At 49.8% G+C, this 21,412-nt stretch overlaps 2 protein-coding genes across 3 annotated transcripts in view; one reads left to right on the top strand and one right to left on the bottom strand.

Moving 5' to 3' along the window:
- The window catches only part of MACROD1 (mono-ADP ribosylhydrolase 1), a 194,753-nt gene extending 193,526 nt beyond the window's left edge, over nt 1–1,227 (bottom strand). For both annotated transcript variants that reach the window (XM_026650331.2, XM_026650332.2), the window contains exon 1: nt 797–1,227. In XM_026650331.2, coding sequence (XP_026506116.1) covers nt 797–1,067 — 271 coding nt within the window. In that variant the 5' untranslated portion in view covers nt 1,068–1,227. The remainder of the gene's footprint in view (nt 1–796) is intronic.
- A 3,622-nt stretch (nt 1,228–4,849) lies between these two features.
- STIP1 (stress induced phosphoprotein 1) lies at nt 4,850–21,015 on the top strand. The gene is made up of 14 exons (XM_024210713.3): nt 4,850–4,953; nt 8,234–8,443; nt 9,519–9,660; nt 10,151–10,292; nt 11,084–11,252; nt 12,629–12,755; nt 14,287–14,389; nt 14,774–14,894; nt 15,840–15,936; nt 16,353–16,477; nt 17,294–17,330; nt 17,646–17,749; nt 19,825–19,997; nt 20,574–21,015. Exons 1-14 carry the CDS (start codon nt 4,945–4,947, stop codon nt 20,644–20,646), a joined length of 1,632 nt encoding a protein of 543 aa, XP_024066481.2. The 5' UTR covers nt 4,850–4,944; the 3' UTR covers nt 20,647–21,015.
- Nucleotides 21,016–21,412: the final 397 nt, after the last annotated feature.

The raw sequence follows: 21,412 nt of genomic DNA, 5'->3' as shown, positions 1-21,412 counted from the left end.
CTGGCACAACAGGGTCCTGTTCTTGGCTGGTGTCAGGCACTACCATGATGAAGAGGATTAATAACCCAGGGGGACTGTGCCAGCAGCACAACATGGATGCTTTTGCACTTTCTGCCACTAACTGCTAGAAAGCGGATAGGCCAATATGTTCTCTGTGCCCAGGGCAGCTCTCATGGTGGGGCCAGGGCTGGCATGTGACACTGCAGTGCCACTAGCAGTCAATGCAGAGTGTTCTGGTCCCATGGTTTGGTTCTGGAAGGCCAGCCCCATAGGGAAAGCTCTAACGCACCAGCTCTGTTCTCCATGCAACACCTGGGATAGGAAGTGCTGCCTCCCTCCAAGTAATTTGGGAATGGTGCAGCTGCCAGGTGAGTTCTGGGATATGGCACAAGGGATGCTGTGAGTATTGACACACACATGCACTCCCACAATTCCAGAAGGGGATCCCACAAATCACCCACAATGCATTGAGGCGGCACAAGGCATTATGGGATTCCTACCTATGCTGCATGGCGGGGTGCAGAGATGAGTGATGTTGGAAGAGCTGTATCAGTTTTTAACTAACCCAATGCACTGTGGCAACAGGCCTCCAGCTGTTCCATACCTGGGGGTGGACTTTATGTTAGTATTCAGATTCCCTGCACAGCTGCATGGTGCCCAGGGAAGAGACAAATGCCCTTGGGGTCGAAATTAGGCTGGGTAAGTGGCCCTAAGTGGAGACATGTTGCAAAGGGCTGTATGATGCCCAGCTAAAGGGAGGCATGGCGCACACACACACACACACCCTCACACTTACTTTTTGCCTCTTTCCAGTCAGTGGATGTGGTCAGATCCACCTTAGCCGCCATGCCTAGTGGGGGAGCAGCTGCCCAGCTCCGGAAGGCTCTTGACACCAACTGGACCGTGCCACGGGGAAGGCTACTAGTGCTTGGTTCCCTGCAGCTCCACGTGCCCCTCCTGACACTACCCAGCACCCAGGGGATCCTGCCTTTGCCCCAGCCCCCCAGAAGCTGCCCTAAAGCTCCAGACAGTCTCCTGCCTAGCAGGGTCATGAGAACCCCTGGCATAGTAGCACAGAAGGGAATGCACTGGGGCCCCCAGACCAGCCTCCCTGGTTGGTCCCTGAGCAGTCGAGAGAAATTCTTCTCCCTTATTTACTGCACCTGGTATTTGGCTTGCAAAGGGGGGTGGGAGAGAGGACAAAATTGCTGCTGCGCTGCCACTGAAACTCACCAAGGGCTTTGCACTTGCAAGACCCGCCCATCTGTGTGCAAGGGATCCTGGGAAATGTGGTCCCGCCCCCGTCCAGGCTCTTGCAGTTTTCCTCTTCCTTCCCAATAAAGCGTCCTGATGCAGCAAACTCAGGGAGATGAGCAAAGCCTATCAGTGTCTTGGGATGGCATCTCAGGCACAATGGGATCCAGAGCCTGAGTTCAGCAACAGGGCCTACGATGACCATGTGCTTCCCTGCTGTTAGCTGGTTTCACTATTACTGTGCCCCCGCCGCACCTTGCATTATTGTAGCACAGCCAGCCCCGCCCTCTGCCAGTGACTAGCTGTTTGACTTCTGGAAGCCTCTTCCCTCCTGTATGCCTCAGCTCCTTATACATAAAATGGGGATAACATTATTTATCACCCAAGATCACACAGGGGGATTAATTCACCCATGTCGGTAAAGCGCTGAGCTTAAACATAGAACAGAATTCTTCCACATTTGCCCCTCAGACTCTTGGGACCAGGCTTAACTTTGAAAACTGGGAGACTGAAAACTTTGGAGCCAACTTTGCAAACTACAGTTCCCAGAATCCCAGGCAAAACAAGCTGTAATTTAATTTCAGTGACTCTTGCTCTCAACCTGCCTCTAAACTGCTTGTGGGCAGGAACCAGGAAACAACTAACTACCATACTTTAAAAAGCAATCATTTGCAAAGGGGACACACACTCACACACCCAGGACATTTTAACAGCACAGTAGGTTAGCTTAATCTATAAATAGATCTTTGCCTCCTGAGTTTGCAGGGTGCCTTAGCAATCCTACTAAATTTAGCAGTGCTAGTCACACCAGAAGACAGATAGATACCGCTTGCTGGGAGACCTGGCCTTTTGCTAGTCTCTTGGGCGGTTGCTTCAGATCCATGCTATCCAAAGAGCAGGGCACCCTCTTTTATGCCCCAAAATCCTGATTTAGGAAGATTTGCAGTTCTTAGAGCAAGCCTTCAAGATTCAGCTCTGCATTTATCACCACATACTGTTGCTTGGTCCTTTTTTTTTTTTTTTTTTTTTTTTGGAGGATTACAAAGCACTTCACAGTGATCAATAGTTTTGCAAACTTCCTGGGGATAAATCAGTGTTATTCCCCATCCTGGGGAAAATGAGGCACAGAGCAGCAAAATGACTTGTCCAAGGTCACTAGCTGAGCAAGGGGCAGAACCCAGGAGTCCTGATTCCCCATTGCCCCCCTCTGAACACTAGACCCCTCTGCTCTTCCAGAGCTGGGGACAGATCCCAGAAGTCCTAACTACAAGCCTCCCTGCTCTAACTATTACACCCCACTTCTTTTCTAGAGCTAAGGACAGAATCCAGGAGTCCTGATTCCCAGACCCTCCCTGCTCTAACCATGAGAGCTCCCTCGCCTCTCAGAGCTGGAAATAGAACCCAAGAGTCCTGACTCTGTCCCCCACACTCTCCTTGTTATAATGCACCAAAAGCGCAGCAGATTTCCTGTTCCTCCCCCACATCAGCTCCTACAAATGTTTTACAGAAAGCTGCCCAGTAGCCTGCACTGCAGCTTCTATAAGAGCTTCCCACTGTGAAACTCCTCTGTGAAAACAAAGCTGAGATTTGTGTCCAGTGAGGAAAACACCCCGGCAGTTGTATGACATCAGGTAAACTCCTAGGAGTTACACTGAGTTAGTGAAATTAAACGGAAGGGGGTGAATCCATGCAAAGGTACATGTATGTACGGAACGTGCCCCAAGGCATGTGCACCGTATACAAAAATCATGCCCTGGGAAATACACAAGTATACAGAAATTATGCAACCCATGCTCTTTGCTGTACACTGCACTTACAAAATTATAGCGTACACACCACAGCGCCTAATTTTAGCATATACCCATTTTGCATAACATTGCATGCCATGTGTCACAGTTTCAGGGTAACTGCACCTATTTTCTTCATCTGTGTGGTCCCTCCAGGTGTGCCCAGTCATGGCTCAGGGCTCCAACCAACACCAGTCTCTGGGCAGGGACCTTTATCCCACTCCCTGCTGACCTAGAGTTTTAAGTTTGCAGTTGCATAGCCCCTTGCCATATACTGTAACATCCCCAGACAGCCGTTCTGCCTGAAGGCTAGTGCCTGGGCTGTTTTCTCTCCGAGGACAATTCATGTTTTTAACGGTGTGACCACACAGGTCTTTCTCAGCAGAGTACATTTTAAGGACCAAAAGAAAAAACCCTAGAGAAAATATAACAAACAACAAAAGTTCCTACATGTTTACTAAACATAACAGAAATTACCCATAAGTCTTATGGAGTCTTAGTCAAAGCCTTTCCAACTTTTCAGCAAGGGTTGAGACCCCCCCTAGTCTCTCAAAACTCAGCCTTTATATACCAAAAGTCTTTGTTTTTTAGTGTCTGGAAAACCCAGCCTGAACCAGTATATATATATGGAAAACACCCAAGGGTTGTTATTTTTCTGGAGCTGGTTAAAATTTCTGAGGCTTTTTGTTTCTGGAGCAGCTGTGGTATCCCATAGAGTTGCATACAGTCCCTGGCCCATAATACACTCAACATTCATAAATTGAATACAATATAGTCTTCAAAAAAACTGCATGTGGTTGCAATAACTGTCACACCATGATGTGCAAATTTTGTACTGTGTGCATACCATGGGACGCTTTTTTAAACCTGGGACGTGAATTTTTGCACTGATTCATTTACAATGAATCTCGTGCAAAGACTAATAATTCTGGGCAAGTGGGACTGGAATAGTTGCACTACAGCACCCATGGCACGTGTAAAATACAGGCCGGGTGCAAAAGCTCAAGAACTTAAGTGAAAATTACACATTGATCACATGGGAGGGAGGCCAAAACAGCCTGTTCCCCCCACCTCAGGGCTGCCTGCAAGGTACATGCAAACAAGATTCTCCAGTGGAGGGTGTGCAAGGCACATGTAAAAAAACCCAGCAGTATTAGGGGCCGTGGAAAGCACGTACAAATATTTCACACACCACCACTCCTTAGGAACTCCAGCTCAATCAGGCAAGCTATACATTCAGAACCTCTTCCCCACCCCTTGGAGTCTCCCAATAAGGGATGGTGTCTTGATGACGCAAACCCGCTACGCTCAATCAGGATGCAGCTCCTCGCATGTCGTCACTTTGTTCCTGAGACCCAATGAAAAGGATGGAAAATTCCAGAAACGGTCTCTAACCAATGGGCACGGCCTTTGGAGCCTGAGGGGGTCTCCAGACCAATGGACTTTGAGAATTGCTGAGGCTCTTGGAGATGCTGGCCAATCAGATGGGCAGAGCAGGAGGCGTGGTACAAGGCTGACATCCAATCAAAATGAGGGCGGGTAGGAGAGCTCCTCGAGGTGATATTGATTGGCATGCCGCCACACCTATGAGACGCGGGGTAGGCGGGGCTAGTTGTCGCTTGACATTTGTTTCCACCTATCACTGTGCTTATTGCATTGATCCCCGCCTCCATTACCGCGGAGGCAGGGAGTAGGCATGGCCCGGCCCGTGAGCGACACATCTTCTAATCTATCATAGTGTTGGGAGGGCGGGGCCCGGATGTGCACCTACCAATGGGGCGGCGAGGGCGGCTCAGGAGGCTTCTAGCAGGTTCCAGAAGGCGGCGTGAGAAGGGGTAGGCCGGGCCGGAGAAGACTTAACCGACCGTGTCCCGGAGACAGAGCTGGACCTTGAGCTGGAGCCATGGAGAAGGTGAGGGGCGGGGCTGTTGGGGGACCCCTTGAGGGGTGTGCAGGCGGGAGCTGGGCAGGCTGTGGGGCGGACTGTAGGGGGCGCCTGTTGGGGGGTGTGGAGCTGCGGGGCAGCCGCGGGGCGGAGCCTGGGAGCTGCGGGGCAGCCGCGGGGAAATCTGGGCAGCTGAGGGGCTGGGCGGCCTGTGGGTGGATCTGGGGGACAGCCCGCGAGGTGGGGTACGGGGATGCGGGGCTGGCTGGCTGCAGCCCGGGGCAGGGGTTGGCATCTACAAGGGATGGAGCCTCGGGAGACTGCGGGGGCGGGAGGTGTCAGGGTGGAAGGAACAGCCCGGGGAAGGTGTTTGGGGGGTGGGGGATGGGACATAGCCAGGGAGTCAGTGCAGGGCCCTGGGGTAGGAGACTTTGCCTAAACTAGGTTAAAAGGTGTCTCTTAAGAACCTGTTGCCGGATACATTTTAACACCCTGGCGTAGACAGGGGCAAGCTGTGTTTTAGCGTGGTAAACCCTCCCCCACGACCTAGCTCTGCCAGCTAACACATCTCAAAGACCATCTTATCTTGGCTGCATTTGAGTGTCAAAATGTGTTTGCTAACATGGTTTTAAGACACTTTTTTATCTTGGTCTAGATTGAGCCTGAAAGGGAGGGGGCCGAGTAAGTGAGTGTGGGTGCTGGGGTGACAGCACTCAGGAGAGGGTGGCTGGGATTTGAGGGGGTGGGGTAGATTACTGAAGAGCAGTCTGGGACACTGGGAGTGGAACAGCTGTGAAAAGAGGTAGCTAAGAGTCCTGGAAGTTGGTGGTGGTGGGGTACCTGGGAAGCAGGAGTGTAGGAGGAGATAGAGTGATGTATGAGATAGTAAAGGGGGCAGCATAGGGAGTCTGAGTTGGATGTGAACTAAATGTGTATGATCGGGGTTGTTTAAGGGACTGTCCGGAGATATGTTGCTTGGTAGCTGGGATGGAAGTACCATCCCCCTTATTTTCAGCCTCACCTCTGCATATGCATAAACACCCCTGCCTCATACCCCTACCATAGAAGATGTGCCCAGGTAGGAGTAATTGTTCTTGTTGGGTAGCTGTTAAGGTCTCCAAGCAACGTTAAACTGTTTGGGGAGGAGGTGAAGGATGCATTCCCATGCTGGAGATGGGAGCTGTACATAGCTGAGCTGCTGTTTAAGCAAGGCTTCTTAAGGTGCAGTAAAGAGACCCTGGGGTATCTTTATTGGAGGGAGTGTTTGGAGCAGGTGTACAGCTGGCATAATAAATGTCACCAGAATCTCCCTCCTACCTGTCCCATTTGAAGAGAGCCTGTTGCTTTCGCATGGGTGAAAGGCTCTTAATTGTTTTCTCCACAAACTTCTAGCTGCACAGCTGACTTTGCTTCTTGGACCACAGCAAATCACCCACCTGAGGGAGCTGCTTTATCTTGGAGTAGGGCAGTTAAACTCAACTTCGCATCTTGGTCTAAAATTCATGTTGCTGTGGAACTAATGAAACTGAGGCACTCGTGCTTACTGGAGCGTAGGTATAGTGTGGATGAGGCCTCCTACACAAGCACAGCCTTGCCAGTGCCCCACAATCCTGAACTACAAGGCCCCATCCTGCTATTCCTGTCTTTGGTTCTTTCTGCATACAGCTCTGCCGATGCCCTTCAGTCCTGACCCTACTATCCCAGCCCTAAATTCCACTTCCTCACAGCTTTGCTGATGCGTGTCAATCCCAACTGCCTCCCCATTCCACTCAAGGAATTCCTCCTGTCCCTGCAGACATAACTCCTGATTTATCTCAATGCCATTCTTCATTTCCTATCTTGGTCCCTGACCTGAGCAAAAAAAAAGCCCAGTTTTTTGGACAATTATGTGTTGGCTTTTTATCTTGCATACAAGCATCCACTGTGAACTGGGATGAGGCCCACCAAAACTCTTTGCTTATGACCTGTGTCAGAATGTAAATCCAGCTCTAAAATGGAAAAAAGTTCTTAATTTGTAGCACCATCTCTGAGCTCTCAAACCCTGGCACTGGAAACTGGAGTGCCAGTTTTGTCAGATACCTGAACACTGAAGTAGAATGTCAAATTATTTTTTTTAAATTTGATTATTTCTGCTTCTGCCCCAAATAGTAAGGCTCTTATGCTGTCAGCTAATTTGGGGGTGAGCATTCAAAAGCTTTTAGAGGCAGTAATTATTTTGCCATTCATGGCATATAATTTAAAGATCCATTATTGCTCAGGCCCCATCAGCATTGAAAATGGAGATAGCATTGGAACACAGCTTTTAGGGATCCATCTTAACACTCCTTGTAGAAGGGAGACTTTGGATATAACTGGGACATGCTTCTGTTTGTACTGGCAGAGTTCAGGCTATGGAGTACTTGGAGAGTGGACGTAACCGGCTGAGAAAAATGCAAATATTATATACAGCCTTCCTAGGAGCTCATTAGAGAGAGTTCCTACCTGATGTGCTGTTGAAGTGACTCATCAGTGATTGCCTTCCCTTGGCCGAGACATCTCCTAGCAGTTGCTGGGTTTTCGAGAGGTACTGCCTCCCCATCAGTTCACGCTTGCAGGGAAGTCACACCTACACAGTTTTACCCACCTGATGACTTCTGGGTCTCTGGAGTGTTTGTGCTAGGTGGTTAAATCATAGATAAATTTCCTTTGACTCTGAACGGACTGATTGGCCCAAGCTGCATCTTCCGAGAAACTGATGACATTTCTTGGGCATTGTTTGAAACTACTTGAATCAGTCATGTGGGAGAGTTCCATCGATGAGGTGTCTCCAAATGGGAGAAGTAGCTGGCTGGGTGAGAATTTCAAGAGGGATAGACTTGGCTATCTCTGATTTGGGGTATTCACAGACCAATTACTGAGAAATCTGGAGTCCTTTGGTGTTGCACAACTTCCATAGAACAGCCATGTCAGTTTCCGAGTTCTTATTGAATCTCTGTGCTGTCAAGATGCTGATCGTGCTCTTGTATTAACCTTTCTGGGACCGTTAAAGGAGGCAGTATGTCTCCCTTCAAGCAGGTATTGAGTCAGAGTGGTTGCTGGTGAAAGATTATTCTTCCTATTCCAAGTGCCAACTGCAGTAAGACTTCAAGCAGCTGCTGCTTGTGAAGAACCCAAGAGGCAATAACAAGGGGCAGTCTTTAAAGTCACTCTCCTGCCTGTGATGCTGTGAGTTGGGAAAGATAATTCCAGGGCAAGAGGATTGCTTCGAGACTTCCACCCATAGCTGATCATGCTAATCCCCTGCTCACTCTTGCTCCCCCCTCCACAGGTGAATGACTTGAAGGAGAAAGGTAACAAAGCCCTGAGCGCAGGCAACATTGCAGAAGCCATCAAGCACTATTCGGAGGCAATAAAACTCGACTCCAAGAACCATGTACTCTACAGCAACAGATCTGCAGCCTATGCCAAGAAAGGGGAGTACCAGAAAGCGCTGGAGGATGCCTGTAAAACCGTTGAGCTCAAGCCAGAGTGGGGCAAGGTGAGGGTCCCTCTCTAGATTGTTTTTGGGATCTTAAACTATGTTGTTTTGCCTGTGGACTGAATGTTAGGGCTGTTGTTATCAAGGTCAGACTGATCACAAGGGTGACTTCGTGCCTTAAAATCTTGGTCATTCGAGAGTCATGTTTTGCAATAGATGCCAATTGGAGTTAGCCTGACTCTCCCTAGCCACATGTGGCAGGATAAAATTGTATTGTAACACAACATAACCATGTTATCTTTGTAGTTTAAACCGGGAATAAATGATCCCTCAGTGCTCTGAAAACATGCTGTTAAGAGGAATTCCTTTGATCTTGGCTGAGATCTTCAAAGGAGCTCGTGTTGGGTGACTAAATCCCAGCCTATTTTTTATTTCATGTACTTGTATGGCTTCCATTACTGTAGTATTTGTGGGTCTTGCAATCTTTAACATAGTTATCCCCACAATCCCCCTGCGAGGCAAGGCAGTGCTGTTAACCTCGTTTTACAGATGGGGAAATGAGGCACAGAGAGACTGATTTGCCCAACATCACCTAGTTTGGTGGAGCACGTGAACCCACGTGTCTTGAGTTTAACCCTGAGGAATTTCTCTTCAATCAGAGCAGTTTCCAGTCTCCGGAAGTAACATTTGTGGCTGCTGTTCTATGTATTGGCCGCCATGTTGGTTATCACTGGGGACACAGTGCTATAAGCCATGAGTCGCTATAACTTGAGCTAAAAGGTTAGGCTCATAGCTGGGGGCTGGGACAGACTCATATGCTCTGGGCATGGGCAACAGAAGGTGACCTGTAACACAGTGGCAGATTACAAAGATGTGCTTGTCAAACCTCTGTCCTCCAGTGGTGTCTGTTTTCCTGCACAGGATATTGGGGTTTCTGTTCCCTGCCATACAGGAGACATGGGCCTAAATGTTGCAGAGGCAGGTTGCTCTGCTAAGATTCCTATGTGCCCAAGTATGCTAGAGTTTGGGGTGGGATGTAGTGATGCTGAAATTCCATGAGTGTGGGGACTCATCCCATCCTCTATTGGGACCTCATGACCTCCCGCCCTATTGCATCCCTCTCTCCCGCTTTCAGGGCTACTCCCGCAAGGCAGCTGCCCTGGAGTTCTTGAATCGTTTTGAGGAGGCCAAGAAGACTTATGAGGAAGGGCTGAAACACGAGCCAGGGAACTCTCAACTGAAAGAGGGGCTCCAGAACATGGAAGCCAGGCTAGCAGGTAAGGGAACGAACTGGGGGAGCAGGAATTGCAGCCAGAGATCTCCACTTAATATATAAGTACTGCCTTCCTCCAAGCCACCCTGCTTAGATGCTTGGCACTGAGAAGTTGCAGAGATCAGACTCCTCTGTGCACCTACAGTAAGTGCCCTCTCAGGGGCTGGGCTCTGCTCTTGGGTGGGCAGGAGGAGCATGGGAGAGAAAAGATGCCATGGAATTAGGACTAGGGCTACCTTCTTTCCACCAGGCAACTGGGCTTAAACTGCCCCTTTTTCAACCCTGAGCTGGGACTGACACAAGGCTCCCCGCCCCTGCATCTGGTCAAGGGGCAAGTGTCACTCAGCAGAGATTGGTTGTTGTGTTAGCCATGCAGGCTGCAGCTTCCCTATAGCCGCAGAAATGTCATGCCCTGTATTAGACCCAAGTATCCTCTTGGGCTTACCTGAGTGCTGAAATGACCCGCCTATGCTTCTGTTCCTGCCCTCCCACAGAGAGGAAGCTCATGAACCCCTTTAACATGCCAAACCTCTACCAGAAGCTAGAGAGTGACCCCCGCACAAGAGCCTTGCTGAATGACCCCAGCTACAAAGACCTGATTGAGCAGCTCCGGAACAAGCCTTCTGACCTGGGGACGTAAGTTGGACCTACCCCAGTTCTGCTGAGGGTGATTCTGCTGTGGTTCAGTCTTGGGAGGAGTAAGGTTTCATCCTCTTGAGAAGTATCAGAGGGGTAGCCGTGTTAGTCTGAATCTGTAAAAAGCAACAGAGGGTCCTGTGGCACCTTTAAGACTAACAGAAGTATTGGAGCATAAGCTTTCGTGGGTGAATGCCCACTTCATCAGACGCAAGTAGTTTGAGAGTAGTTTGTCCTGAGCCTCATGCATGGGGTCTCCCTTGCTCTGCAAACTGCAGCCATTCTGTCTCCATGCTCCCCAGTCTATACCATGCCATCCTAGGATATGCCTGATCCAAGACGCCCAGTCATGCATAACCCTTTTAGGCCCTGTCCTTGAGCCAAAAGGCAGAGTGTATACGGATCACTCTAACCATTCACACTGCCCCTCAGATGCATAGGCAGGGTCCTTGCCTGAGGGGCTCTGGATTGGCATGTGGTAGAGGAGAGCAGGATAGTAGCAGGGTGTTAAGGGGGTTGAAGTAGGCAGTGATGCAGGTGAAGCCCAAGCTGTGCAAAATATAAAGGTGCTGCAGAAAGGGAATAGAAAGCTAGTATTTAGCTCCGAAGGCAGTTCCCAGGTATCTGGCTTTCCTGAGTTTTCCCCAGGCTACAGCAGGGAGAATCCAGCGCCTGGAGTTGGAGGTTCAAACTATATTCCATCATCCCAGTTGGCCAAGATTAGAAGCCAGGTCTGTAGGGCCTGTCTGAATGGCTCCCAGCTACTCACTCCTCCCCCTTGCCTCTTTCAGGAAGCTGCAGGACCCACGAGTGATGACCACGCTGAGTGTGCTCTTGGGAGTTGACCTCAGCAGCGGGGATGATGAGGATGAAGCCATGTCTCCGCCTCCACCCCCTCCACCCAAAAAGGAACCCAAGCCAGAGCCCATGGAAGAGGATCTCCCAGAGAACAAGAAGCAGGTACCACCAGCTGAATCCCTGGTCCTGTTATGCTGAAAGCTTCCTGTCATGCGCAAGAAGCTGGGCGGAGGGGTTTGGCTCAAGGGAATGCCCTGTAGTAGGGGGCTGAGTACGGCTGCAAGGCATCTTAATAAAGATGCACTGGTCTCAGGAACAGAGCAGATACTTGCCTGGCTTTGCCCTCCGACTTGCTGGCAGGGCAGCAGATCGCCTGATCAGCTCAGATTGGCCATTGGCCCTGTGACAGTAGCCTTAGCACAAACCCTTCTCTCCTGAGGCTTCATCACCTTGTTTCCTTTGCGTTCACTAGGTTAACGGGCTATCACTATGGTGCTCCTGTTGCCTCTGTTAAGGGGCAACTGCCTGCTTGGGAGGAGGGTATAAGTTTCATGGTTAGGCTTTTACCTGCACTAGGGTCAGTGGCCAGGGCAAAGAATTCATCTTGGGTTCTGCCTGCACCTGGATTTCCTATGGCAATAAAACAACCAAGGTTAGGGGCCTGACCTCAATAGGTGCTGTTCTAAGAACTACTGCCCACAGCTGGTTCAGACCTCAGGTTTTGGTGGGGGAGATCCTGTTAGAAAATCGGGCACTTAATCTGTTCACAAGTAAGAACTGGTAGCAGGCAAGGCCTCCCCAGCCTTCATCTTCTCATTGGGCAAAGGATGTTGCACTGGGGCCTGACTGTTTTCCAAAGACACCGTTAGTTCCTCTTGGCTTCCATTAGAGCTCAGTGCCTAAGGCTATGAAGCCCCACTGAGCTGTCTTGCAATGTGGGAGGAAATAAGTTGCTTTATTTTAGAAATGTGCCATGCCAATCGGCAAGTGCATTAACCTTTGCTAGTATGCAGAAGGCTGGCTCGCTTCTCCCCTGAATGTATCACAGTGTTAGTGTGCCAGACTAGCCCCTTGTCTGTAGTCCACCCATAGATGCCCTCCATGCAACCTGCAAGTCGTCTTATCACACAGCTCCATGTGTTATTGCTGGACTGGAAACACAGGTAATTAGAGCAAGGCTCCCAGTTGACAACAGGAGTCCTAACACATCACTGTGGGACACCTTCTCTTCCAACCTCGTGCTGTCTGTTTCCTGGCAGCAGGAAATACCAAGATTGCATGGGTTTGTAAGAGCCATGCTCCAAAGTAAACATTTGTGCCCCCACAAGCCTTGGTTCCAGTGGTGGTGGGAAGGGGTGATGCTAGGAAAGCCTGTGAATGTCTAGCACTGGTCATTAGAAAGATATCTTAGCATAGGCCAGGCCTCAGCTCATGGCTTGAACTCCAGATCTGGGTTGTAAGGCCTAAGAGAGCTGAAGGGCTTGATACAATGGCAGCTGGAGATGCTTTTTAACTCTTTCCCCTGCCCCCACTTTCAGGCTGTGAAGGAGAAGGAGCTGGGAAACGAGGCCTACAAGAAGAAAGATTTTGATGCGGCGCTAAAGCACTATGACAAAGCTAAAGAGCTGGATCCCGCCAACATGACTTACATCAGTAACCAAGCAGGTAAGTGGCAAGTTCCAGTCTGATCTTGAGGGTGCTGCTTCCAAAGTCTAACTCTAAAAGAGATTCTCTTTCTTTCTCTCTCTCTTCCCCCCCCCCCACCCACACACACACACACACACTGAGATGCAGCCACCTCTGGGGTGAAATGGGACATCTGTCTGTCAACACCCATAAACACTAGTTTAGGACAGGAGATTAAGGAGAATGTTATAACCATTGAAACAGCAGCGAAGCAGAATGGAATTATCTGACCTGGAACATGCCTGAGTCCCCAGAGTTACCAAAAGGGCTGTAGTATGTCCTATATGTACAGAGTCTCTTACCACATTTGTGCCCCTTTGGCCCATGCTGAGACTGATGGAGTAGATGGCATGCTTCCCTGTGGGGTTCCTTGGCGGTCTCCCATCCACATGCTGATCTGGCCCAACCCTGCTCAGCTCACACAAACTCTTGTGGAGGCAGTGTTGTCTAGTGGATAGACCAGTGGATCTGGGGGCTCAGGAGCTCTTTGTTCAGATGAGCTATTCTAAATTTGGATAACTAACCTTGTCCCATGCCCCTATGAGCAGGGCTTTGAGAAAATTGCACTTTCACTGACTGCATGGAAATTGTGAAATGAACCCAATGCTGCGCTTCTCCCCCCCCAAAAAAAAAAAAAAACCCAGCAGGGAGGCAGAAGTGGCCATCTGTGGCAGTTTCATGTTCAGTTTGACTTGTAGCATGTAGCAATGTCATGTCAAAGCAGTAGTTTGTAGCGGTGTGGGACAGTGCTGCTGCTGCTTAGAACATGAGCTGCACCGAGCAGGATGTGGTGCGTGCGGATCCACGCTTCTGTCTCCCCTGTGAGGCTGTGGCTGCTCATGTGCCATGTGGTGGTGGCATTAGCTACTGTGCCTCACATAAAACCAGCTGCTGAAAACTCCCTCTGTACTGCTATGATTTTTTTTTCCAGCTGTGGGGAGGTGGGAGGTGGCATCCACATGCCCCGGTTTCCTGCTAAGTGTAGCTCATAATGCATATTCCAAGCAGTGGTGGCACAGGCTACTGTGCCTCACATAAAATTGGCTGCCAAGTCCCCCCACCCCCCAAACTGCTCCTCTGATATGATGCTGCTCAATGCTAAGAGTCACACCAGGCAGGAAATGGGTGCGTGCAGGTGCCCATTTCCACCTCCTGTTGAAAAAGTCACAGTAGTTCAGGGGGGGACTCAGTGGCCGGTTTTATACCAATGAGTACAGAAGTGACCTTTCCCTGGCCGCATTCTGTGAAAATTGCTACTTTCCCCATGACACTGGTATTAATTTTAAAAAAATTCAATTTTTCTCAGGGCCCTACCCATGAGGCACACTACATTTCAAAGCAGTATGAGCAGCATGTGGATTTTAGAGCATGTAGAAGGGTCAGCCTTTAAACAGAAAGAGTGCACAACCTTAACTTGAGTGGCATTGGGGCTCTGCTAGAAGAACAATGCAGGTGGTCTGGCCGGGGCTTATGGTAGAAAGTAGTCTCTCATGCGTTTTTCCCCTTGCAGCGGTGTACTTTGAGAAAGGCGACTACAATAAGTGCCGAGAGCTGTGTGAGCAGGCCATTGAGGTGGGGCGTGAGAACAGGGAGGACTACCGGCAGATTGCCAAGTGAGTGAATCCAGCAAGGGGCTGGGGCTTACGGAAGAAAGCGTCTTCACCACCTGCCCTTCTCCTTGGGTTCCTATAGCACCCTCATCAGTGCTGTATTCAAGTGCCTCCTACTCATGCATGAAGAAACTTCTCACCTCCAGGTTGCTAGTTCAAATCCAGCCCGGGTCTAGGCTATTGTCATTAGCCAGTGGCTAGAAACAAGTTTGCTGGATCTTTGTCACTGCCACAATTGACCGCTGTGCCACAGACACTGAACTCTCCTCTGCAGGGGTCCTCTGGGTTAGGGAGAAAAACTTCAGTAGGGAGGATTGTGCAGGGAGGTGCCATACTTCTGTCCCCTATTGCCCTTATCTTGAGGCTGGCTGCTTTCTCCACATTCAGAGCTTACGCAAGGATTGGCAATTCCTACTTCAAGGAGGAGAAGTACAAGGAAGCCATCCAATTCTATAACAAGTCTCTGGCTGAGCACCGGACTCCAGATGTGCTAAAGAAGTGTCAACAAGTGAGTGTGGGGTTGTGTTCCCTAGTGCATGTAGGGCCTGCTGCAGGGTGTGCACCCACTTGCACAGTGTTCCCCCACTGGCAGAGCAGAGACATCATCCTGCCATTCAAATCCCCTGACTCTAAAATTCAAGCCTCATAGCATGTTTGTAGCTAGGGGGCTTCTAGGGCTCCACGTAGTATTGGAAACATGATTTTTGCCAAGTTTCCCCATTATCACAGCTGTGAGCCCCTGACACCTTACGTTAATTCTTTGTCTCAGAGTCCTCCTTTTGCAGACACAATTCTTGTGGCCAGCAAGAGTGGGAACCATAGAATTAATTAGTTCCAAGGAGGGGGAATTTACCCCTCTCTGAGGTATTATTTTCAGCTGTCTGAAGACTTGGGTAGACATCAGCAGTTGTTAAACTCAGTTGCATGAAGTTTTCACTGCAGCCACGAAGGTTAGAAGCATGATCTTTTCAAACAAAGGGGGAGGTTTTGAAGCATTGGGGTGGCTGCTTTGCTGCAGCACTATAAGTCACCGGCCCCTGACTTGCCCATCGACTGGAACACATTCCTTACTGCTGCATGATTGTGGGTATCTGTGTGAGAGCAGCCAGTCCGGGTGAAAGTGGATCGTTGTAATAACTCAGCCTGACCTCTGTCTGGCACTGACTCACAGCATGGCCACTCTGTCCTAGCACTCCACGGAGAGCCTGCTGGGCTGGGTGGCTTTGTGTGTGGGATGAGGAGACCACTGGAGCTCCCCGCAGCATTTACCAGGGCACAGCACCACATTCTCAAGTCCCATTGTCTCCCTGTGTCTTGGCCATTTTTATCCCTACTGCAGCCTGAATGCAAAAAGCAGGGAGCAGTCTGTAGTGAGTGGAACATGTTGCCAAGGAGAGGGGGGTACTACTGAGAAGGACAGGGTCTGTTACATCATACCATGCTTCCTCCACAGGCTGAGAAGATCTTGAAAGAGCAGGAGAGATTGGCGTACATCGACCCCGATCTGGCTCTGGAGGAGAAAAACAAAGGCAACGAGTGTTTCCAGAAGGGTGAGGGCTCTCAAAGCTTGACTAGAAGTCAGTGAAGAGCCCTGCAACATAGCCAGAGCTGCAGGGCTGGGTTAGTGGGTCGGTCTCTTCAGTAGCCATAAAGGAGCCTGCCTCATGTACCCTGATGTTCTTTTCCTTGCTGTGGGGGTGTGACTGAATCTGGCATTAGCTGTTTTTATAGCATCAGGCTGGGATGTTGTCGGCCCAGCCTCACTACTGGTCTGAGTATGAGGAAGCGGGTAGCCTGATTTCCAGAGCTACAGCTGAAGCTGAGAGGAACTGCAGGTTCCCGGGCTGTCTGGCAAAGGAGGGAAGAGTTAAGCCATGCTCTGGTGAATGGGTTAGTGCAGTGCTTACGAGTGAGTGCAGGCATTCAGTGGTCCCTGTGATTTACCACTGCCCTCTTCTCCTCTTAGGGGACTATCCCCAAGCAATGAAACACTACTCAGAAGCCATCAAACGCAACCCCAACGATGCCAAACTCTACAGCAACAGAGCTGCCTGCTATACCAAACTCCTGGAATTCCCGCTAGCGCTAAAGGTAAGCACCGAAGGCCGCTTGTCTCCGAGTCCATCCTATACATGCATTACTAGGCCTCTGCGCCAGCAGCAAACCGGGGCTTCTGTCATCTTTGCAACTGGGCAGCATCTTGCCATCCCCAGAGATGACTATTTCTTTGTATTACTGTAGGTGCCCCAGTCACAGGCCAGGACTCCATTGTGCTAGGTGCTGTACAAACACAGAACAGTCCCTGCTGTAAAGAGCTGACAGTACATGCTTAGAATTGTCTCTAGTTACACAACAGCTTGTGTTAATTGTACTCCAACCCAGGTTTGGTGGTGGGCCAACATCTTTAAACCTTTCAGCCCTATGTCCCAACTCCACCATCCCTCTGAACATTGCTTTCCAAGGCATTTAACCCTTCAGAAGCTCCATACTCAAGTATAGGCTTTTTCTTGGCTGGCCTGGCAGGTTGTGAAATGGCAGCATTTCTTGCTCAGGGCAGTTAAATAGGTATGAATACAAGTGCTGATAGGTGCTCCTCTCCTCCCTTTCCCTTCCCCCTCTCTGCAAATGGCAGGCAGGGCCTCATGGGGAAGAGGCTGGGCAGGCCTTGGGGCAGAGCATGGGGCGGGACCACTGTCCAGGTGCTGGGGCCCACAAAAGATTAATTCGGCCCTGTGGGTGCTGAGCACCCCACCCCCCCTTTTTTGTGGGGGAGGGTGCTTGAGCACCGGCACACCCACGGAGTCGGTGCCTATGGGTATGAAGCAGGCCAGGGGTTTTGCTAATAAAATGACAAGCCTGTTAACTTCACTGGAGAGAGAACTTAATATGGTGTCTTCCCTCCTTTAGGACTGTGAAGAATGTATCCGGCTAGAACCTACATTTAGTAAGTAGACTGTGTGTCTGACTGGGGGGTGAGTTGCACAATTCACCTTGGCTGGCCTGGTGTCTCGTGACACTGTGAAATAGCCACCATGTACTGAGGTGAGGGGGGAAGCCTGGGCTGATACTGTAAAGGCCTGTGGAATAGTTCAGGCTGAACATACCTTAAGTTCATCCTGTTGGCCAGGGCCTGTGGTTCCTAATCAGTGTTTCACGTGCCCCGCTGACCTTGCTACCAAAGGGGACCTGTGGTGCAAGCACAGGCAGGGAAGAAGTGTTCAGCAAGTGTAAACCCCAAGGGATTGTGTTTTGCTTGCAGTCAAGGGTTACACCCGAAAAGCTGCAGCGCTAGAAGCCATGAAAGACTATACTAAAGCCATGGATGTCTACCAGAAAGCTCTCGACCTGGATTCCAACTGCAAGGTGAGAGCATTTGATGCCTAGTGGTACTATACTGCCAGCAGCTGGTTGGTGTTGGAGAGCCAAAGAGGTGGCTTGATCCTGGCCTGTAAGTGCTCTCAGGAATCTTCTCCCCCTGCAGGTAGAGGGCTTTTTAATGTAGCAAACAAAGACAGAATGAAATTGACTGGAAATAAGGTAGTAACTCTTTAACAGGGAACATAATTAACCGCTAGAACAGCCTCCGGGGGTTGTGGTGGATTCTCCATCGCTGGTGTCTAAATCAGGACTGGGCATGCCCCTCTAAAAGAGCTGTGCTAGCTTAGAGATGTCAAACTCCTTTGGGAAACAGTGCTGAATTCTAGGCTTAATTATGGTCTATGGGTTGGGATATAAATGCCCAGCAGGATCCCTGTTGGAGTTAATGAGACTTGTACAGAGATCAGGGGATATAACCTTTATAATAACAACTACCTTTGTAGCTCATTCATTGCCGCCTTGACTCATTGCTCAGTGGGGAAATAGGCTTCTGTTTAGGCTCAGTACTTTATTTCTTTCCTCTTTATTTCTCCTCCTGGTTTTTGAGTCTCCTCTGTGCTTCCTGCCACAACTCACCATTCTGAACATTGTGAAAACAACGAGGAGTCCTTGTGGCACCTTAGAGACTAACACATTTATTTGGCCATAAGCTTTTGTGTGCTAAAACCCACTTCATCAAATGCATGGAGGAAAAATACAGTAAGCAGAATATATATTATAGCACATGAAAAGATGGGAATTACCCCCCACTTGGTAAGGCAAGTGCTGACAAGCCAATTCAGTTAAGGTGGAAGTGGCCTATTCTCAACAATTGACAAGAGGGGGCGAATACCTAGGGAGGGAAAATTTACTTTTGTAGTGCTAAGGAGGCCAATGCAATCAAGGTGGCCCATTTCAAACAGTTGACAAGAAGGTGTGGACACCATCAGATTAGGCCTGAATAAAGACTGGGAGTGGATGGGTCACTACAAAAAGTAATTTTCCCTCTGCTGATACTCGCACCTTCTTGTCAACTGTTTGAAATGGGCCACCTTGATTGCATTGGCCTCGTTAGCACTACAAAAGTAAATTTTCCCTCCCTAGGTATTCGCACCTTCTTCTTAACTGTTGAGAATAGGCCACTTCCACCTTAATTGAATTGGCTCGTTAGCACTGACCCCCCCCCACACACACACACACACTTGGTAAGGCAACTCCCATCTTTTCATGTGCTATAATATATATTCTGCTTACCGTATTTTTCACTCCATGCATCTGATGAAGTGGGTTTTAGCCAACGAAAGCATATGCCTAAATAAATGTGTTAGTATCTAAGGTGCCACAAGGACTCCTCGTTGTTTTTGCTCATACAGACTAACACGGCTACCACTCTGAAACCTGAACATTGTGAGCGTCACTTCCATTCCATCCACTACAGCTAGTTAACATTGACCACAAACTGGGCTCTCAAGTTGACACTTTAATCAGATTAAGGGGGGTAGCAGAATTGGCCCCTCTGAATCACTGTCAAGCTCTCTGAAGACTCAGGCAGACAGAACTGTCTGTTGCTGGTCCCATTTGGAAGGTTTTCTGCAGACATGAGAGCTAGAAACTTCTCTTAAAATGAAAGTTGAGATTATACACAGCCTGTCACACAAGCCATGTAAGCATAACATGCTGTTTTCAACCACAAAACATTGGGCTCCATGTTTGGGTGAAAGTATTATGCAGAAGATCAGGCTAGGTGATCACAATGGTCCTGTACCTTACGACTGTCTGTCTGTGGGTGTAGGAGCAGGCTTGTTTGTGCCGAACTGAACTGACTTAATGTACTAGCTAGACAGCCCTTCCCCCAGGGTAAGCTGTGCTGAAATGCCTTGCTAAGGTTCCTTGGTAGCGATCAGTTCTGGCTGTGCTCCCTTGAGGCCCAGGGTGCAAGGACTAAAGACTGAGACGGTCTAAGGTCTGTGTCCTGTCACCAAACCAACCTTGCATGGCATTACCATTGCCCCTCACCTGCCAGAGTACAGTGGCTAGCTCTGACAGAGCTCCTCATGCTACCCCTGCCGTTCTTGCTTCAGGAAGCCGCTGATGGCTACCAGCGCTGCCTCATGGCCCAGTACAATCGCAACGACAACCCCGAGGAGGTCAAGCGGCGTGCCATGGCTGATCCTGAGGTGCAGCAGATCATGAGCGACCCAGCGATGCGGCTGATCCTGGAGCAGATGCAGAAGGACCCACAGGCGCTGAGCGAGTGAGTGAGGCTGCCTGAACTTGGGGGTGACTGGGGCTTGGGTCTGCTTAGATCTAGCTCTAGGCATCACTGAGGTGTATAGTAGAGAGACGTCTGCTTAGATCACAGGGAGGTCTCCTGAGGAGCTACCTTGTGCTTCCTGCTGAGCCACATAGGGGTGTGTTTCAGAAGGAACCTATAACACTGCTTAGCTCAGCCTTTAGGTGGTGCTGTTGGGTTCAAAACCATTATCCCATGCTGGTCCCTATGCCAGGGGACCATGTCCACATCAGAGAGCCCATAGCATTGCAGAGACCCCAGTGCCTTGGCTGAATTCCCCCATTCTGGGAAGTTTGGACTCCTTACAGCCCATCAGTTTCAAGTATGTGCAAGATGTTCCTTTACCCTCTCAAGCAGAGTTGTCTGACACCAACCATCCCCCACCCTTGCATCCCACCCCAGAGGTGGCTGGGTCACAGGCAAGGAATACTTCATAAAAAGGCACTGGGCCCCAACCTGGAGGTAGCTGCATCTTGCAGGTGATGTAAGTGTCAAACTCAAGTGCTTTGGGGTGATACTATTTCTTCCTCTCTGCAGACACTTGAAGAACCCAGTAATAGCCCAGAAAATCCAGAAGCTGATGGATGTTGGTTTGATCGCAATTCGGTGATGACTTCGCCACCCTGCTCTGCCCCTTTGCCTGTTCATAGGGCAGCTGGGACATTGGACACTGGCAGTACAAGCAAAAGGAAAGGGTATCTCAATAGGAGATAAAGACTTGTACAGTATCATGCTCTCTACGGGACCTGCTGCCCACACCACCCTTGCCAGTGCGGGGCCAGCTAGCCACTTTCTCTCCAGTTCCTGTATCTTCCAAGCAGCTTGTTCCATTGTTGAGCTGCCCCTCCCCTCTGCGGTTCTTTCTCTTTGTTGGCAGAGGCCTGGGAGGTGGCGGCTCCTACCTGTTCATTGTCTGGTTCTTCTGGCTGTGAGACTGCATTGCCATGCCGCACTCCCAATAAAAGAGCAAAGCAGTCAACGGTGCTTCTGGGTCTGTGTCCGTCCCTCCTACCCACCAGACAACCAAGGGAAGGTCTGTGGTCCTAGACGTGTCCATGTACGCTTTAGAAAGGGTGCATGTGTTGTCTCTTAGCAGCCAGCGTGCTTTGCAGCTGGCCGTCCCACAGGGGGTGCTAGAAGGCACATGGCTTCACTTGTCAGTGGCTGTATCTGTCTCATGCCAATAAGTGAAACAGGAAGTATCTCACTGACATGTCTCGATATGTAGCCAGACAGGCAGGATCTGGATCCTCTGCTGGTGTCACAAGCTGACGGTTATGTTGACACCAGTCCAGCGCCTGGCCTATAGCCTTTAAGCTCATGAACAGATAGTACAGGCTCTGGTCTCTACCGTTGTGAGAGCAGGATGCCTGGCT

This window comes from Terrapene carolina, unplaced genomic scaffold (genome assembly GCF_002925995.2).
Source record: "Terrapene carolina triunguis isolate 2854851 unplaced genomic scaffold, T_m_triunguis-2.0 Scaffold89, whole genome shotgun sequence".
NCBI classification, from domain to species: Eukaryota; Metazoa; Chordata; order Testudines; family Emydidae; genus Terrapene; species Terrapene triunguis.
Note: the sequence above shows the minus strand (reverse complement) of the source record. Positions and strands in the feature narration are given on the sequence as shown.